Source organism: Talpa occidentalis, unplaced genomic scaffold (assembly GCF_014898055.3).
Source record: "Talpa occidentalis isolate TD23 unplaced genomic scaffold, MPIMG_talOcc4v2.1 talOcc4.3, whole genome shotgun sequence".
NCBI lineage: Eukaryota > Metazoa > Chordata > Mammalia > Eulipotyphla > Talpidae > Talpa > Talpa occidentalis.
Window position 1 is genome coordinate 110,547,066 of NW_023603184.1, and position 18,111 is coordinate 110,565,176.

Genomic DNA, 18,111 nt, shown 5'->3' on the forward strand with positions numbered 1-18,111 from the left:
GTGAGAGATTTTATATTTTCTTTGCTTCTTGTTCTCCACAACTGACTTGAAATATTAAATTTTCATGGCTAAAGCTCAGAAAATGCTAAAATGAATCATTTATTTTTTTATGAATATTTCAAAACTGTCTTTTTTTCTAAAGGTGTTTTCTTTAGGATGAATAAAAGCCACAGCAGTAAAACCATCAGGGGTCCCTGGACTCACACTATGAAGCAACCAAACGTGGTAGTAGTAAGGGCGAATGCAAGAAGGAGACAGGAGAAAGATATGTCAAAGGAGAGTTAGGATCCCTGAGTAAACATGTGACAAACTTCACAGTTTCCTTATTCTATCCCTGAATAGGGCACATTTACTTTCCATCAAGATGAAATCAAGAACAGAAATTTGTTAAATAGGCTTGTTTATATTTTTTCTAGATGGTTGTGCTTTCATTTAAGAATGTTGTCTTCAGAATACCAAAAATAAACCTTCAGAAATCAATATCTGACTGACTACACATATGTTCTGGTGAGCAGAGGAGTTGGAGAAAAATTCAGTGATCGTAAGGCTACTAAACTCAACACCATTCAACCACTGCCCTTGGTGTTGGTCCTTTTTGGGGGGATGAGCCTGCATTTAGGAAGTTCAGAGAGTGATCCCATCAACATGGAACCACTTGGTGGCTGGTGTGTTCAGGTCTGACAACTTATGTCTGTAGTAGTATTTCCCTTGAGCTTGTTGAGGCTTCTTCTTGAAAAGGCCACAACAAAGATCTAGACATTGCTTTATGGGCTCCTTACAGTGTAAAATGTTCTGACAGCTGTCAAAAAGCTGTCAAATCCAGTGACTTAATGGCATTTTTTTCTTTCTTGCATTTTCTCAAAAATCAGAATGGTCGCTATAGTTTTAAAGAGATGAAGATAGCAGAGGGTGAAGTGCTGGAATCTTGAGAAATCACTTTCATTGAAAATAGACTTTTTTTTTTTTTAAAGATTTATTTATCTAAGAACTGGGGTATAGGTCAGATGCTAGGGAGAGTGAGAGGATTCACCAGAGACAGAGTGGGGAACAGAACAGGCAGACTGATGAAACACACTGCTGAGGGGAGCAGCGGGCAAGACAGGAGAGGTCTGCCGAGCCATGTGGGACCCTCGCCGGTAATAAACCGTAGGAAGCTTCTGACCACATAAAGCCAGTGGTAGAATCTGAGCAGTCTTTGATTCTCTAAGAAAATTTACTTGGGGAAAAGGGATGATATATGAGTTTAGTATTCTGTGAACAACTTATTTCAGGCATTCAGATCATCTAAAAACATTTCCTTCACTCATTCAAAAATTAGGTTCTTCTAAATTCTAAGAAAACCACCAAAACTACATTCACTTTCAGAGAAAATTATGATGTGGTGTAATTGTATTTTTGTGAGTGTTAAGATGTCTTTTAGATGGGCCTCCCTGGTGGCGCAAGGGGTAAAGACACAACCTATGAAGCAATTGGCAGCCTCTACAGCATGAGTTTGTTTCCCAGCCAGCCAGGGAGCAACCCACATGGTGCAGAAGACCTCTCCTGTCTTGCCCGCTGCTCCCCTCAGCAGTGTACTTCAGTCAATCTGCCTGTTCGGTTCCCTACTCTGTTTCTGGTGAATCCTCTCACCCTTCCTCCCCCATACCTCTGGCCTGTACCCCAGCTCTTATATGCATAAATAAATCTTAAAAAAAAAAGATGTCTTTTAGAATATTAGTACCCCTTGTGCAACTGATCATACTTTTATGGCTCTTAAGACTGTAGGTTTTGAATTTCACATTTTAAGTTATTATCCTTGCTCATAGCTATAGCTCTTTACATCTGTGAAATTTTTTTTTTGGTTGTGTTTCTGGATTTTTTGTATCAGTTCCTTGATTAGACAATGTATTAATTATTATAAATATATTTTACCAATATGGGAAATACAATCTGTTTTTGAGATAACACACTTTATACTACTTTTAGCAACAATGAAGAGAGGGATTGATTCTATATAATTTAGGGTAAAATAACCATTTTGACTTTCCCTTCCAAACAACTAGCATTTCCAATTATTTGTTTCTCCTTGGCTGACAAAGTAATATTTATTGCCAAAATACAGATTTTACTCAAAAACAAATTTTTTTTTTCATGTATCACAAAACAGTTGAAGAAGGAAAAATCATTTAATTAGGTTGACATAGTGTGGGTCTCCCCTGGTGGCGCAGTGGTTGAGTGCTGGGCTGCGCAGCTGCCCGCAGCCTCTGCAACGCCGGTTCGATCCCCGGCCGCCGGAGAGGGTCCCACATGATGCGACAAACCTCTCCTGCCACACCCGCTGCTCCCCTCAGCAGTGTGTTTCATCAGTCTGCCTGTTCTGTTCCCTGCTCTGGCTCTGGTGAATTCTCTCACCCTCCCGCACTTCTGACTGTACCCAGTGCTTGTAAAAATAAATAAATAAATCTTTAAAAAAATAGGTTTACATAGTGTAAAACATGAATAAATTTTAATGGAAGTGACTTCTTTAAAAAATTAATCATATTTACTGCTTGTTATCTTGCTAACCTAAAACATGTTCAAGAAGAAAATAGGAAGCAAAACATTTTTTTAAACTAGTGATTATTTTCTTGGCTAGTATCTCCCTCCCTGATATAATTGAGTTCTTTTGGCTAGTATCTCCCTCCCTGATATAATTGAGTTCTCAGTCACAGTTGAAATGAATGGAGCATCTTTTAAATCCACACATTACAACCAGGGGGCAGAGGCAACTCTGACCTAGGCAAATGCTTAAAGAGAGGCCATTAACTGTATTAATGAATTGCATGTGGGCTATGAAAACTGCCTGTCAGATGAGGACCTGTAATCTCCTTGACCTGTCATGGCTTACTCAAGAGTCACAAATAAGAGATTCTCATGACTGCAAACTTGGGATACAGTTCTAATCTCTTTTAACTACAATTTTCCATGACTTGAGTGGATGCACCTAAAGTAGTTACACCAAGACTTGGGATAATATTCATGGGATTTTTAAGGATGATACAGATAGCTTGATCTACATTGGCTTGTCCTCCAGAAATATACTGTATTTTTAAAATCTGTTTAAGCCCATTTATTGGATGAAATGAACTTGATAAATTACTACAATATTGATTTATAAGTAAACACATCTCAAAAGTTCTATGGCTTCTTCTGAAACATTAATTCACATGTAAACATACATGTGTATATATGTATGTTCATTAGGCACACTTATGTCTCTATATGTGTTTAGATATATTTGTGTGTGCTCACAAGCACACAGACACATAACTTTTCTTAAAAATTCTAAAAATCAGCTTTTTGAGTACTTTTTCTGATTTTTAAAATTTATATCTAGGGTCTAATTTTGTTAAAACCTAATGAATAAATTCCAAGTCTACCAACATATTCTGCAGAACGAAAGGAAAAATGCTTCTCTTAATTGGCTACTTTTTAAACTTCATGGTCATGTTGGGAATGTGTTTTAAAAATTGTGCCCAGGTCTTTCAAAATTTGGCTTTAAGTGGCTATCAAATAACAAAAGATTTTGTACTCAATGGCTCACTGACATTTTACCTTGGAAAAACATAAGCTTAAAATAGAACAGGAAGATAACAAATAATAGCATTTTATATCATGTTTTTAGTGTGAAGAGGCCTCTCTTTTCTCACAAACATACTGGGGAGGAGGCAAAATGGGGACTGACCCCTTATTATAGGTAAGAAGGTAGAAGAATCATGTCCCCATTGGTGGAAAAATGGAAAGCTAGGGTTATAGTTGGATTTTCTGTAGTGAATCCAATTATTTCTGGCATTATGAAGTTCCTTTTATATATAATAAATATTGCCCAATATACATAAAATACTTTCTTTGACAAGAAATACAAAATACTTACATTTCTACTACAGCTGAGCACAGTGATGAGTTTTGAAAAGTCATGACTGATTTGCTTTGAATTGTCTAGCATAATCAGTGAATCACATGATATAGTATTCATAGTATATTCCAAGGCCATGAAAATATATTTTCAAGTTATCTTATAAAAATGCTGTTTTAATTCAGTGAGATGAAAAATCCCAATTATCTTGTTTAGATTGGGCCCATAGCAAAAAGGTATTTATCAGCACTGTGGATTCTGCACAGTGCTAAGTTATAGATGGTTATGTGAAGATGAGCAAAAATAAGAAAAAAACATGGAAGAACCAATACAGTGCTTCTAATTTCTCAGACATTTGCAAAGATAGACAGCTCCAGTTCTCATGTTAAATGCAGTCAGAGAAAAGCATATATCAAGGAGTTTCTAATTCATTACTACCACCTCTAAAAGACTAAAAAAAAATATGTGGTATGGCTAAGAAGAAGTAAAAATACTGGTAGATTCATTTAGTTAATTGAATGCATGAAAACATTTTACCTCATATTGTCAATGTCATATTTCAATATAAGTCTCATAAACTTATTTTGTTTGTAGAAATATGTTTGTTGGCATCAAGAACCATTTTGATCTTTAATTCACATTCTCCTATTTTGCTATATATGCGCCAACGGAAATTTGAAAGCCAATTATTTTTAAAAATCCAGAGGCTGAAAAATACAAAATTCTATCATTAAAAACTCAAGTCTTAAATCAATTTACAATGATCTGAGGGATTCTCACAGTTGAAATGATAGGTGATGTTAGTAGACAGAGCTTGATTTTATAATAGCCCAATATGAACAAACACCATTTATTCTTCTTTGGACTGTAAGTATTGCAGCTTCTGTGTTAAGGTCATTCAAGCAAAGACTGTCGTTTCTAAACATTTTGGGGTTACATAAATGCCTATCATTGACCACCAAGAAGCTTGTCAAAAAACCAAAACAAAACCAAAACTTGACACCTCCTTATCTAAATAACACAACCTAAAACATGCAGATCATTAAAACATTCCAAGTAGGGTGGGCGGAGCAACATGGCGGCGAGGAGACGCTGCGAGTAAGATCTCCCATTAAAAAAAGTTAATAGGGAGGAAAAGCGGCAGGTCCCAGTGAGAACCGGGACACGGAAGATAAACGGACGACTCCAGCAAACTGCCCGAAGAAGAAAGTGGCCATAAAAGAGGACTAGAAGGGAGGGAAGCGCAGAACCCTGCTCCCCTCCCCCGCCCACAGAGGCAGCACTCTCCGACCGGCAGAGAGGAGGGAAACAACAAACCAAAACGGCCAACAAGAAAAACGGACACAGCAAGCGGGACTGGGAGTGGAAAGGAACTATTGCAGCCACCACACCCCGTGAACGGGAGCTGAGGCGAACCCTGCAGGATCCGCCGCAGAGGTGAGCTCCAGGCGCCATTAAAGAGAGCCCCGCCCCCCAGGAGGAGACCAGCACCAGCACACAGCCCCGGCCGCCCGGCTGCTTGAAACTGACAGATGACTCCTGGAAGAACCAGAGGGGAACAGAGAAGCCCACCCAAGATGCCGGCCAGTCCCAACAACACAGTGTCCCAACGCATACGGCAAATTAGAAAACAGACAGTAGGGAGGAGAAGAACCACACGCAACCTAGCAACTCTCCAGAGAAAAAGCACACCACAAAAAGAAAGCCAGCCCCCAGATTGCAAAGACAATAACTTGGAAGAATTTCTGAGCCTTCCAGAAAGAGAATTTAAAATTGCTGTGATTAAAAAACTGACAGAAGTCATAAAGGAAAACAATGATAAGGGAAAAATAATCAACGATCAGAAGAATGCAATTGAGTCCCTAGAGAGGGAAAACAATGGTCAGAAGAAAGAAATTGAGTCCCTAAAGAGGGAAGTAAAAGAAATGCAGGAGATCAAAGAATTAATGGAAGAACTAAAGAATTCTGGGAAAAGCAATGAAAGCAGAATAGATGAAATGGAAGAACGAATAAGTAATCTTGAAGACACAGAAATAAAAAGAACCAAAACAGAAAAGGAAAGAGAAGTACGAAGGAAAAAGAACGAAGAAAGACTTCGGGAACTATCTGACTCCATGAGGAAAGGAAATATAAGAGTTATAGGAATACCAGAAGGAGAGGAGAGAGATGTAGGAACAGAGAAAATATTCAAAGAGATAATTGAAGAGAACTTCCCAAATGTGAAGAAGGAGCTGAAAATTGATATACAAGAAGCAAGAAGAACACCAAACTTCCACGACGAAAGGAAAAATACAGCAAGACACATAATAGTAAAGCTCCCAAGAATCCAGGACAAGGAAAAAATAATGAAGCTGGCAAGAGGGAAGAAACAGATAACATTCAAAGGAAAACCAATCAGGCTGACATCAGACTTCTCCGAAGAAACACTACGGGCAAGGAGAGAGTGGAGGGACATAGTCAACAGACTCCAAGAAAACAGATGCCAACCAAGAATACTCTATCCTGCAAAGCTCTCCTTCCTCTTTGAAGAAAGAATATGGACCTTCCCAGACAAACAGAAACTCCGGAATTTCATTGCAACTAAACCCCCACTCCAAAAAATACTACAAGGAGTCCTAAAGCCAGAACCTCAGAGGGACGAATAACAATGAAAGAAGGCCAAAAAAAAAAAAAGTTATTAAAAGAATAAATAAATAAAATCAAAGGAAAGACAAACACAATGGCAAATACAGATGTTAACATATCAATATTAACTCTAAATGTAAATGGACTAAACTCTTCAATAAAAAGACACAGAGTGGCAGCCTGGATTAAGAAACAAAACCCAACCTTTTGCTGTCTCCAGGAAACACATTTAGCTACAAAAGATAAAAATAGGCTCAAAGTTAAAGGATGGAAAACAATCCTACAAGCAAATGGACCAAAAAAGAAAGCAGGAACAGCTATACTTATATCAGATAAAACAGATTTCAAACTCAAAAAGATAAAAAGAGACCCCAATGGTCACTACATTATGATCAAGGGGACAATACTTCAAGAAGAAATAACACTCATTAACATATACTCACCAAACGAAGGAGCACCAAAATATATCAGACAACTGTTGTCCTCTCTGAAAACAGACATCAGAGAAAACACATACGTAGTGGGAGACTTCAACACACCACTATCAACAATGGATAGATCAACAAGACAAAAAATAAGTAAAGAAACCAAAGCTCTAAATAAGGACCTAGAGCAATTAGGCTTAACAGACATCTATAGAACACTAAACCCCAAAAAAACGGAGTACACATTTTTCTCAAGCGCACACGGATCATTCTCCAGGATTGATCACATACTGGGGCACAAGACAAACATCAACAGATACACCAAGATTGAAATCATATCAACCATCTTTTCTGACCATGAAGGCATCAAACTAGAAATAAACCATAAAAAGAAGGCAAGAAACTTTCCTACCTCATGGAGATTAAAAACCACACTACTGGAAGACCATTGGACTAATGAGGAGATCAAAGAAGAAATTAAAAAATTTTTTGAATTGAACGACAAGGAGGACACTAATATCCTAAATGTATGGGATGCAGCAAAAGCAGTAATAAGAGGAAAATATATAGCAATAGAAGCTCACATCAAGAAACAAGAAAGAACGCAAAGAAACAACCTCATCTCGAAGCTCAAAGATCTAGAAAAAGAACAACAAAAAACCCCAAAACCAGTAGAAGAAAAGAAATAATAAAACCAAAGCAGAAATAAATGAAATTGAAACTAAAAAAACAATCCAAAAGATCAATGAAACCAAGAGCTGGTTTTTTGAAAAAATCAATAAAATAGACAAACCCCTAGCCAGGCTCACAAAGGAAAAAAGGGAGAAAGCACAAATAAACAGGATCATCAATGAAAGAGGAGAAATCACAACGGACACAGCAGAAATCAAAAGAATAATCAGTAACTACTATGAACAGTTATATGGAAACAAGTTTAACAATCTAGAGGAGATGGACAAATTCCTACAACTCTACAATCACCCAAAGCTAGATAAAGAAGAAATAGAACACCTAAACAGACCAATTACAATTAGCGAAATTGAAATGGTAATAAAAAACCTCCCCAAAAACAAAAGCCCAGGACCTGATGGATTTACAAATGAATTCTACCAAACATTCAGAGACGAATTAGTGCCTATCCTTCACAAACTCTTCCAAAAAATTGAGAAGGAAGGGACAATACCAAACACGTTTTATGAAGCCAACATTACACTAATACCAAAACCGAACAAGGACAACACAAAAAAGGAAACTACAGGCCAATCTCCCTAATGAACACTGATGCAAAAATCCTCAATAAAATTTTAGCTATCAGAATCCAACAATGTATCCATAAGATAATTCACCACGACCAAGTTGGATTCATTCCAGGGGCACAAGGATGGTTTAACATCCGAAAATCAATCAACGTTATCCAACACATCAACAAAAAGAAATATAAAAACCATATGATAATATCAATAGATGCTGAGAAAGCTTTCGACAAAGTGCAACACCCATTCATGATAAAAGCCCTTGAAATTCTTGGGATACAAGGAACATACCTCAACATCATAAAGGCCATCTATGACAAGCCAACAGCCAGTATCATTCTCAATGGTGAAAAGCTGAAAGCAATTCCATTAAGATCTGGAACAAGACAAGGATGTCCACTCTCACCATTGCTTTTCAATATAATACTGGAAGTCCTAGCCAGGGCAATAAGACAAGAGAAAGACATCCAAGGAATCCAAATAGGAAAAGAAGAAGTCAAACTATCACTATTTGCAGACAATATGATATTATACATAGAGAACCCCAAAAACTCCACAGAAAAGCTAATTCAACTCATCAATCAATTCAGTAAAGTGGCAGGATACAAAATCAACACGCAAAAGTCAGTAGCCTTCCTATACACAAACAATAAATCTGAAGAAGAAGAAATCAAAAAGACCATCCCTTTTGTTATTGAAACAAAAAAAATCAAATATTTGGGAATAAATCTAACAAAAGAGGTAAAGGACCTATACAAAGAAAACTATAAAACACTGTTAAAAGAAATAGAAGAAGACACAAAGAAATGGAGAGACATCCCCTGCTCATGGATTGGAAGAATAAACATTATTAAAATGGCCATCCTACCAAAAGCAATATACAGATTCAATGCTATTCCAATCAAAATTTCAATGTCATTCTTCAAAGAAATAGAACAATTATTGATGAAATTCATATGGAATCACCAAAAACCCCGAATAGCCAAAGCTCTACTGAAAAAAAAAAGAAGGAAATGGAGGCATCAGACTCCCAGACTTCAAACTATACTACAAAGCCATAATCATCAAAACTGCATGGTATTGGAACAAGAACAGACATACAGACCAATGGAATCGAATAGAAAATCCAGAAATAAACCCACAGATTTATGGTCAACTAATCTTTGACAAAGGAGCAAAGAATATGCATTGGAGCAAAGAAAGTTTGTTCAATAAATGGTGCTGGGAAAACTGGGTCGCTACATGCAAAAGAATGAAGCTTGACCACCACCTCACACCATACACAAAAATCAACTCAAAATGGATTAAAGAACTAGACATAAGACCTGAAACCATAAAATATATAGAAGGAAATATAGGCGAAACACTACGTGATTTGCACATCAAAGACATCTTTACAGACACATCACCCAAAGCAGTGATAGTGAAGGCAAAGATAAACAGCTGGGACTACATCAAATTAAAGAGCTTTTGCACAGCAAAAGAGACAATAACAAAAACAAAGAGAAACCCCACCAACTGGGAGAACATTTTTGCACCCAACACTAATGATAAAGGACTGATCACAAAAATCTGCAAAGAGCTGATGAGACTCAACAACAACAAAGAAAATAATCCAGTCAAAAAATGGACAGAAGAGCTTAAAAGAAACTTCTCTGAAGAGGAAATGCAAATGGCCAACAGGCATATGAAAAAATGTTCAACATCACTTGTCATCAGGGAAATGCAAATCAAAACTACCATGAGATACCATCTTACACCAGTGAGAATGGCACATATTAAAAAAACTAGCAACAACAAATGTTGGCGAGGGTGTGGAGAAAAAGGAACTCTTTTGCACTGTTGGTGGGAGTGCAAACTGGTCCAACCACTGTGGAAAGCTGTATGGAGATTTCTGGACCTACTAAACATAGAGCTTCCATATGATCCAGCAATTCCACTCCTAGGTATTTACCCAAAGGACACAGAAACATCAATTCCAAAGAACACCTGCACCCCTATGTTTATAGCAGCACTGTTTACAATAGCTAAGCTTTGGAAACAACCCAAATGCCCAAAAATAGATGACTGGATCAAGAAGATGTGGTACATATATACCATGGAATATTACTCAGCATTCAAAAAAGATAAACACATGCAATTTGCAGCAACATGGATGGCGCTGGAAGGGATCATGCTCAGCGAAATAAGCCAGAAAGAAAAAGAAAAATACCGGATGGTCTCACTCATAGCAGGAATCTAGAAAACTTAAATAAGGGACCAGGAAAATGAATAACTATAAGAAAGTGAAAATCAAAATCAACAAAAAACTATGAACCAGAGACACTTTTAGGGGGGCGGGGGTGGGAGGGGAGGGATTGGGGTCAGAATGGGGGGGCTGCAATTGTATGGGGAATATAACAATAAAATTTATTAAAAAAAAAAAAAAACATTCCAAGTACCATGATGTTATACCTATTCCAAGACCTGACCTTTTGTGTTGGGTGTATTTTAATTTACTCTAATATTCAGATATCTGAGTCACTGTTTACCTGGCACCGAGTTAAGTAGCCATACAGAACAATTTTCCTCTACCCTGAAACTCAGATGTCAAAAATCACTGCCTGCAGGAAACTTCACTATTAATATCAGCCTCCTCTCTAGAAAATTCAAGAATAAGGTGGCAAACTTCAAAAACTTCTGAACTCAGCATTGTATATGATTTAGGGGTATAGATTCATACTTCTTCAGACATATAGGATCACACCACGCCCATCCCCAAGCACCCAGGATCCTCCACCATAATCCATTGGGCTCCCTTACCCTTTAGCTTACCACCCCTTTCTTGTAGCTTACCACCACTTTCTTGTAGCGTCACAATATTACCACAATAAATATTTAATATAAAAAAAGAAATAAATACTTGAATTTGTAAATGTTTATAAGAAAAAGTGATGATAAAATGGTTATAAAGGATGGTTTTGGGCATTTTGTTTTTGCTTATTTCCCTCAAAAATATAAAAATTAAAAGACAAAAGTAAAAACATCTGGACTCAATTTCATTGAATTAAGTAATATCATGATTCTATAACATTCTTTGGTTTAATATCAACAAAAGTCAGGGATAATACAAATCATGACAGTATTTGGAGATATAACTAATTTTCAAGTTGCTGAAATTTATTAAAAATAATTTTAATGCAGAGAATATTTTAGAATTCTTTGTCATTCATGATGTACCTTAATTCTGCTATATTCTTCTTAAAATCAAGGAAGAAATTTATGCACAGATCTTAACTGTATAAATTACAGGCACATTTATGTAATTATTAATTACAAAGAGCATTTTCATCACCCCCAGAAAGCTCCTTAACCTCTCCCAGTGAGGTTGGGTGTCATCCTGTTTAGGCATCTGCTATTTAGAGTTTAATCACCATAGATTAATTTTGCCAGTTTTTAAACTTTATATAAATAAAATCATATAGTAAATATTTTAGGGATATATTGTTATTTGTTTTACTAGTTCATTTTTTATTATTGCATGATATTTTATTGCATGACTACACCATAATTTAATTTCTACTTTTGATGCACATTTGGACTCTTTCTAGTTTTAGGCAATTATAATTAATACTGTCCTACAGTAGATATTTGGTGGGTATAATTAATACCGAGGGGTGGATGGAAGGATGGATGTCCTGGATCATAAGGGATAATAAGTTTAATGTTAGTTGATTCTAACCAGGAGTGTTCTAGATGGGTTGTAACAACTTAGGCTCTCATGAGAAATACCTGATACTTCCAGTGGCTCTGCATACTCAGTACACTTAATATTGTCAGTCTTTTTCATTTTAGCCATTCTGGTGAGGATGTAGTGGCTATTCATTGTGATTTTAATTTCCAGTCCTTTGATAAGTAATGACATATACTTACTTGTATGTACTTATTACCCATTTGTGTATTTTCTTTTATGAAGTTCTGATCAAATTGGGCTGATTTCCTTTTTTTTTGTTTACTTAGAGGAGTTCTTAATGTAATGTGGGAATAAGCCCCGGATGGATATTTATAGCACAAATATTTTTTAACAGCTACTATTTTTTTTAGCACAAAATGTATTAAAATATTTTTTCAAAACTATTTTTAGTATGAAAATATTTGAATGTAGAAAATGATACTGAAGGGGAGCAAAAAAGGGAGTGCTACTGCACGTTGCTGGGGAGAAAAAAGGGGGGTGCTACTGCACACCCCCACCAAAAAAAAAGTCTTCTTGGCAAATGCTTGATTTTAAGCTCTGAAGGCTGAATAGAGTTTACTTTTGACATTTTTATATAAAGGTCTCTCTGTCAAGGTCCCTGTCTAATCTCCTTATCTCTTTTCAATGGAAAAGGCAGAACTAAATCTTTATACCTTTTGCTTGCTGTGCCTTCCATACTAAACTTCCTAACTGAACTTCCCTTGAATTGACCAAACCTCCTTTTTGTGAACTAAGTTAATCTAAGATGACTCTGAAGCCACATACATAGGTTATTCAGTCATGGAAGGTCTTTCTCTTGTACAGAGGAAGTATGCAGGCTATGGGTAGATGAACCCTCTTTTGTTTCTTTTCCTATCAATTTGTTTGATATTTATTTGCTAGCTAGAAGAACCCAGAGGGGTACAGAATTATTTGCTTTGCATTCTGATACTATCAGTAACTTTCTCTAGGAGTATGCAATGCTATTTCAATTAACATTCACAATTGGCCATAGAAAGGTACATAATCAATGGTGAAACATTAAAAATAAAATACTGAAAAATCAAATAATCTGAAAATGTTGAATAGAAGAGGTTCACTAAAAGGGACCATGGTATAATAAAGAACATATCTTGTTTTTATCTCTTGTTCCAGGTGCAGAGCTTTAAAAACTCTGAGTAATAGGAGACTCTATGTTATGCTAATTATCTAAGATCTCAATGATAGCTTCAGGATGAGGCCTGGTCATCAAAAACATCAACCACACAATTAAGAGAGTTGAGGCTTTGGGCCAGTCTGGCCTGTTAGCAGGAGGGTGGGGACCTGGGGAATGAATTAAATCACATGGCCAATGACTTAATCAGTCATGTTTGTGTAATTAGAGCCCCATAAAAACTTTGCAAAATAAAGCTCATGGCACATCCTAGTTTGCTAAATACATTGATGTGTCCAAAAGATGAAACATCTGACTTTATAGGAAAAGAAGATGAAGCCTTCTCTATCTGGTCCTATGTGCCAGTTCTCTGGATTGTTCTTGAGTTCTGGATTGGGCTGGCATCTGAAGTGGAGCCAGACCTAAGGAAGAATTCACTCTTAACCTCTGGGGAGCCAGTGCTAACTTAGAGTGGTTGGCATCACAATTGTATTGTAGCACCCCAAGTGGGAGTGGAAACAGAACAGGGACATTCTAGAGGAAAAAATATATATATATACTTGTGACAGAAAACACTGGCCATTTCTATATTCAGATTTGCTTTTCACATAATAGACATCCTAGTTTAGCATGTGTCTATCCAGTTAAAAACTCCTATTTTTCAGTCTCCTTTGTAGCTAGGCACATATGATTGCATTCCAATCAACAAGATGAATACAGAAGTATTTTATATCCCCTCTTTCCTTTCTTCATGATGAAAACTCTTTTGTTATTTCTACTCTAGGATTTATCTCTTCACAGCAGACAACTCTAATTTGTTTATTTCTTTCTTTGCTGAGGATGGCATTTGAGATCCAAGACTTGGCTGTCTTTAAAATAGGTATGGTACTACATAATGTTATTTAATATACTTATCTGAAAGATTAGTAATTCTAACATTCAAGAATGTGTTGTAGCCAGTTGATAATAAGAAGTCACAAACCCTGCATTCTGTGCAGAAAAAGTGGTATGAGGTGGCAGTATTTTATATTTTTTAATCAATATCATCTATATATATATATATGTACATATATATAACACATATATCTAAAAGAAAATTGTATGTCAAAATGCCCAGTCACTATTTCCAAAAATATTTGCACAGTATGAAAGAGGCACCTGTCGGAAAAACTCCTCCATCAGGGCCATGGTCCATCGGTGGTGCAGCCTCCAGGATTTGGCTGGATGGCTGATGTCTGCTGCATGGAGAATCAGGGACATGGTTTTGGCTCTGTCAATCCTGTCAAACCAAAGACATCCCAAGTGATCAGAACAAAATAACCATTTACAGTCTTTTCTGTGTCTAAGGATTATAATGTGACAAAAGAAAATAGCTTACCCTTCAGGCTGCTGCAAGCTGTTTCTTATATTTTTAATTTGCTGGAAATGACCTGACATGTCTGTAGATAAAACCATTTCAATCACTAGATTCCGAAGATCCCTGTGGATTCGTCAAAAGGAGAAAGGTTCATTGGCCATTATTTATTACTCTCAAATGGAACATTTCCTTAAATATCAACAGTCACATCTTATTTTTCTTAGTGGATAAAGCACAAGAGATGCAACTTTTTAAAGTGTAAAGGTGTCCATAAAAGTTTGACATGATTTTATCATTTAACCCTAAGGATTTAGGAAGTTGTGCTAAAATTCTTATATGAATGATACCATTTAACATCTCCCCCTTAAGAAATGGATTCTTTCTCATCTCATGCTAGTAATTTCTAAATATTGTTTTTCTATTTGAAAAAATATTTTCAGAGAAGAAATATATGAAAGAATTAAACAGTCTGACACCATTTATGTAGAACCATGTATTGCTTAAAATTGAGAGTAACTGCATTCCAGAGGACATGCAACTATGTATCTTAAAAGCATCTGGTATGCAGCTTATGATTAGCTGGATGCATATAGATGTTGAATTGGTCTGGTGAGAGCTCAAATCCATCTAACAGTGCTTAGCTCCTGAACAAAGTCTTCCAAATACTAATCTTTTCCAGAGTCATCTTGTCAAGGCAGACTAGTAGTAAGGTATTGACTTGTATCTTCTTTTCTTCACTTTAAATCATATACTTTTTAACCTTTTCCTGAAATTAAGTTTCCTTTAGTTTCCCTCTGAAACTCACCTCCAGTCATCTTTTGATAAATTTGTCAAGACATTCATTTCTTCTTCTTGCATAAGTCGATAAGCTGCACTCACATGGTGATTCTCAAGAACTGAGCGATCATTATATAGAATGGCAACATCTGACCTAAGAATTAGAAAGAAAATGTTCAATAGATTAATTCTTTTGATTTTATGAGTAATAAGAGATACTCAGGTTTCAAGATATCTTATCAGTAAAAATCTTATAACTAAACACCTACAGTTAAGGAAGTGCGCAGTTTGTTTTCTATTTTTTATTTTTTACTGTATGATAATTTAAAAAAGACTATATTTTAGATCAGTTTTAAATTCACAGGAAAATTGAATATAAGGTAGAGATTTCTCAAGTGTCTCATCATTATAATTGACATTCCCCTCATGATATAAAAAGTGGAGCACCTTTAATATCCTTATTTGCCATCTGTCTATCTTCTTTAGTGAGGTGTTCGTTAAGGCCATTTAAAAAATCAAATTTTCTTATTGTTGAGTTTTAAGAGTTCTTTATATATATTGGGAAATAGTCCTTTGTAAGTTGTATCGTTCATAAATATTTTCTTAGGTCTGTGGCTCCAGTCTGTGGTTTGTCTTCTTATTCTTATGATACTGTCTTTCATCCTAAAATTTTAATTTTAGTGAAGTTAAGCATATCAAATTCTTTCATGAATTGTACCTTGTCTAAAAAGTCCTTGCTACACCAAAGGTTACCTAGTTTTTCTGCTATGTTATCTTCAAGGAGTTTGTAGATTTGTAGTTTGTAGACTTACATTGGGTCTAAGATTCATTTTTTTTAAACTGCTCTTTTTTTTTTTTTTTTAAAGATTTATTTATTTATTTATACAAGCACTGGGTAGAGTCAGAAACATGGGAGGGTGAGAGAATTCACCAGAGCGGGACCCTCCTCCAGTGGCTGGGGAGCAGCCGGGGATCGAACTGGCGCCGCAGAGGCTTCGGGCAGCTTTGCAACCCAGCGCTCAACTGCTGTGCCACTGGGGAGGCCCTAAGATTCATTTTTATAGAAGAATCTATATGAAGAGTTGAAGGTCTGTATCTACAATTTTTTTTAATGTGGATATATAACTATTTCAGCGCCAATAGTTGAAAGTCTATTTTGCTCCATTATATTGCCTCACTCCTTTTAAAGATCAGTTGAATGTATTTATGTCAGTCTATTTCTGGAATCTTGATTTTATTCCATTTACATTTGCCTATTGTTTCACCAATTCCACACTGTTTTGATTACTATCACTTCATTATAAGTCTTGAAGTTAGCCAGCGTCAATTCTCCAACTTTATCCTTTTCCTTCAATACTGTGTTGTTATTCTGGGTCTTTGGTCTCTCATATTAACCTTAAATGTTGTTAATGTTCACAAATTAATTTCCTGGAGTTTGGGATGCACTGAAACTATAGATCAATATGAGAACTGACATCTTAACAAAAGTGAGTCTATCTATGAACATGGAATATCTCGCCATTTATGTCTGTGAATTCTTTCCATCAAAGGTTTTTACTTTTCTTATAAGATCTTGTGTATATTCTGCTGTATTTATACTTAAGCACTTGTCTTTTCTTAGAGTTAATGCAAATGATATTGTGATTTTAATTTCCTTTTTTTTAATTTCTTTTTTTTAAAGTTTTTATTTATTTATTTATACAAGCACTGGGTACAGTCAGAAGTGCGGGAGGGTGAGAGAATTCACCAGAGCCAGAACGGGAAACAGAACAGGCAGACTGACTATACACTGCTGAGGGGAGCAGCGGGCGAGACAGGAGAGGTCTGCACGCCATGTGGGACCCTCGCCCGGTGGCCAGGGATCGAACTGGTGCTGCAGAGACTGCGGGCAGCTTCGCAGCCCAGCACTCAACCGCTGTGCCACCGGGTAGGCCCTGTGATTTTAATTTCAAATTCCACTTGTTTATTTTTAGTATGTAGTTATTGACTTTTGTGTATTCATTTTATATCCTAATAGCTTGCTATAATAATTTACTAGTTTCAGGTGTGTTTTGCCTATCCTTTTGGATTTTCTATATAGACATTTATCACTTAACACTAGGGATGTGTTCTGAAAAATGTTCTGGGGCAATTTGTCATCAGGTGAACATCATGGAGTATATTTACACAAATTTAGATGGTATAGTTACTACACATGTAACCTTTATAGAGGGGCAACAGTCATATTTATGGTCCATCCATGAAATGTTGCTATGAGGTACATGATTATACATAGAAAGTTGAAGTAGAAAAACATACATGTAATCCTTGTTTAAGAGAGAATTAAACAAACCTTATCAAGCAAAAATAACTGCATTTACAGAAGTTCACTGAAATGATAGGAAAAATTAACATTTACAAATCACATATCATTTATATTATATGACCTCAATTCTAACCAGGCAGTATTTCCAAGGTTATTACATTACATGTTTCCAAGTATTACTGTCTATTCCTTTTGACATACAAAGATGTGTTTTTGAACCAAATTTAATTCTAGCAAAGTATATATGATTTTGTTTCATAAATTTAATAGGGTGCTGAGAATACAGCATGGTCTTAATGTTTCAGATGGTCTTTGACTGCTAAGAAAAGAATAAGATTCTAAGCAACATCCAGTATCTATGGTAACATGTAGCTTAAAATGCTTTTTTAACAAAGAAATTATTTCTGTTTATTTACACTTTCAAGGATTTTGTGAATTATAATATCTGTATTGTACTCAAATCTAGCTTTGCACATGTTCTAAATGATTTTTCACTCATTTTGCATTATCTAGTAAATAGAATTACATATTAGAAAAGCACTACAAATTCAAGTAACAATGAATAATATAAAATACAATTATTAATATCAGTGACCTAAGACCTTCTTTGTCTTTGGACAAACTCTGAAG

The 18,111-nt window shown here is 36.0% G+C and overlaps 1 protein-coding gene across 4 annotated transcripts in view; it reads right to left on the reverse strand.

Moving 5' to 3' along the window:
- Window positions 1-18,111, reverse strand: part of PDE1A (phosphodiesterase 1A) — a 282,559-nt gene that overhangs the window by 21,529 nt on the left and 242,919 nt on the right. For all 4 annotated transcript variants that reach the window (XM_054699907.1, XM_037523666.2, XM_054699908.1 and 1 more), the window contains 3 exons: window positions 15,205-15,330; window positions 14,421-14,522; window positions 14,201-14,321 (listed from right to left, as the gene is read on the reverse strand). In XM_054699907.1, the coding sequence (XP_054555882.1) occupies window positions 14,201-14,321; window positions 14,421-14,522; window positions 15,205-15,330 (349 nt within the window). The remainder of the gene's footprint in view (window positions 1-14,200; window positions 14,322-14,420; window positions 14,523-15,204; window positions 15,331-18,111) is intronic.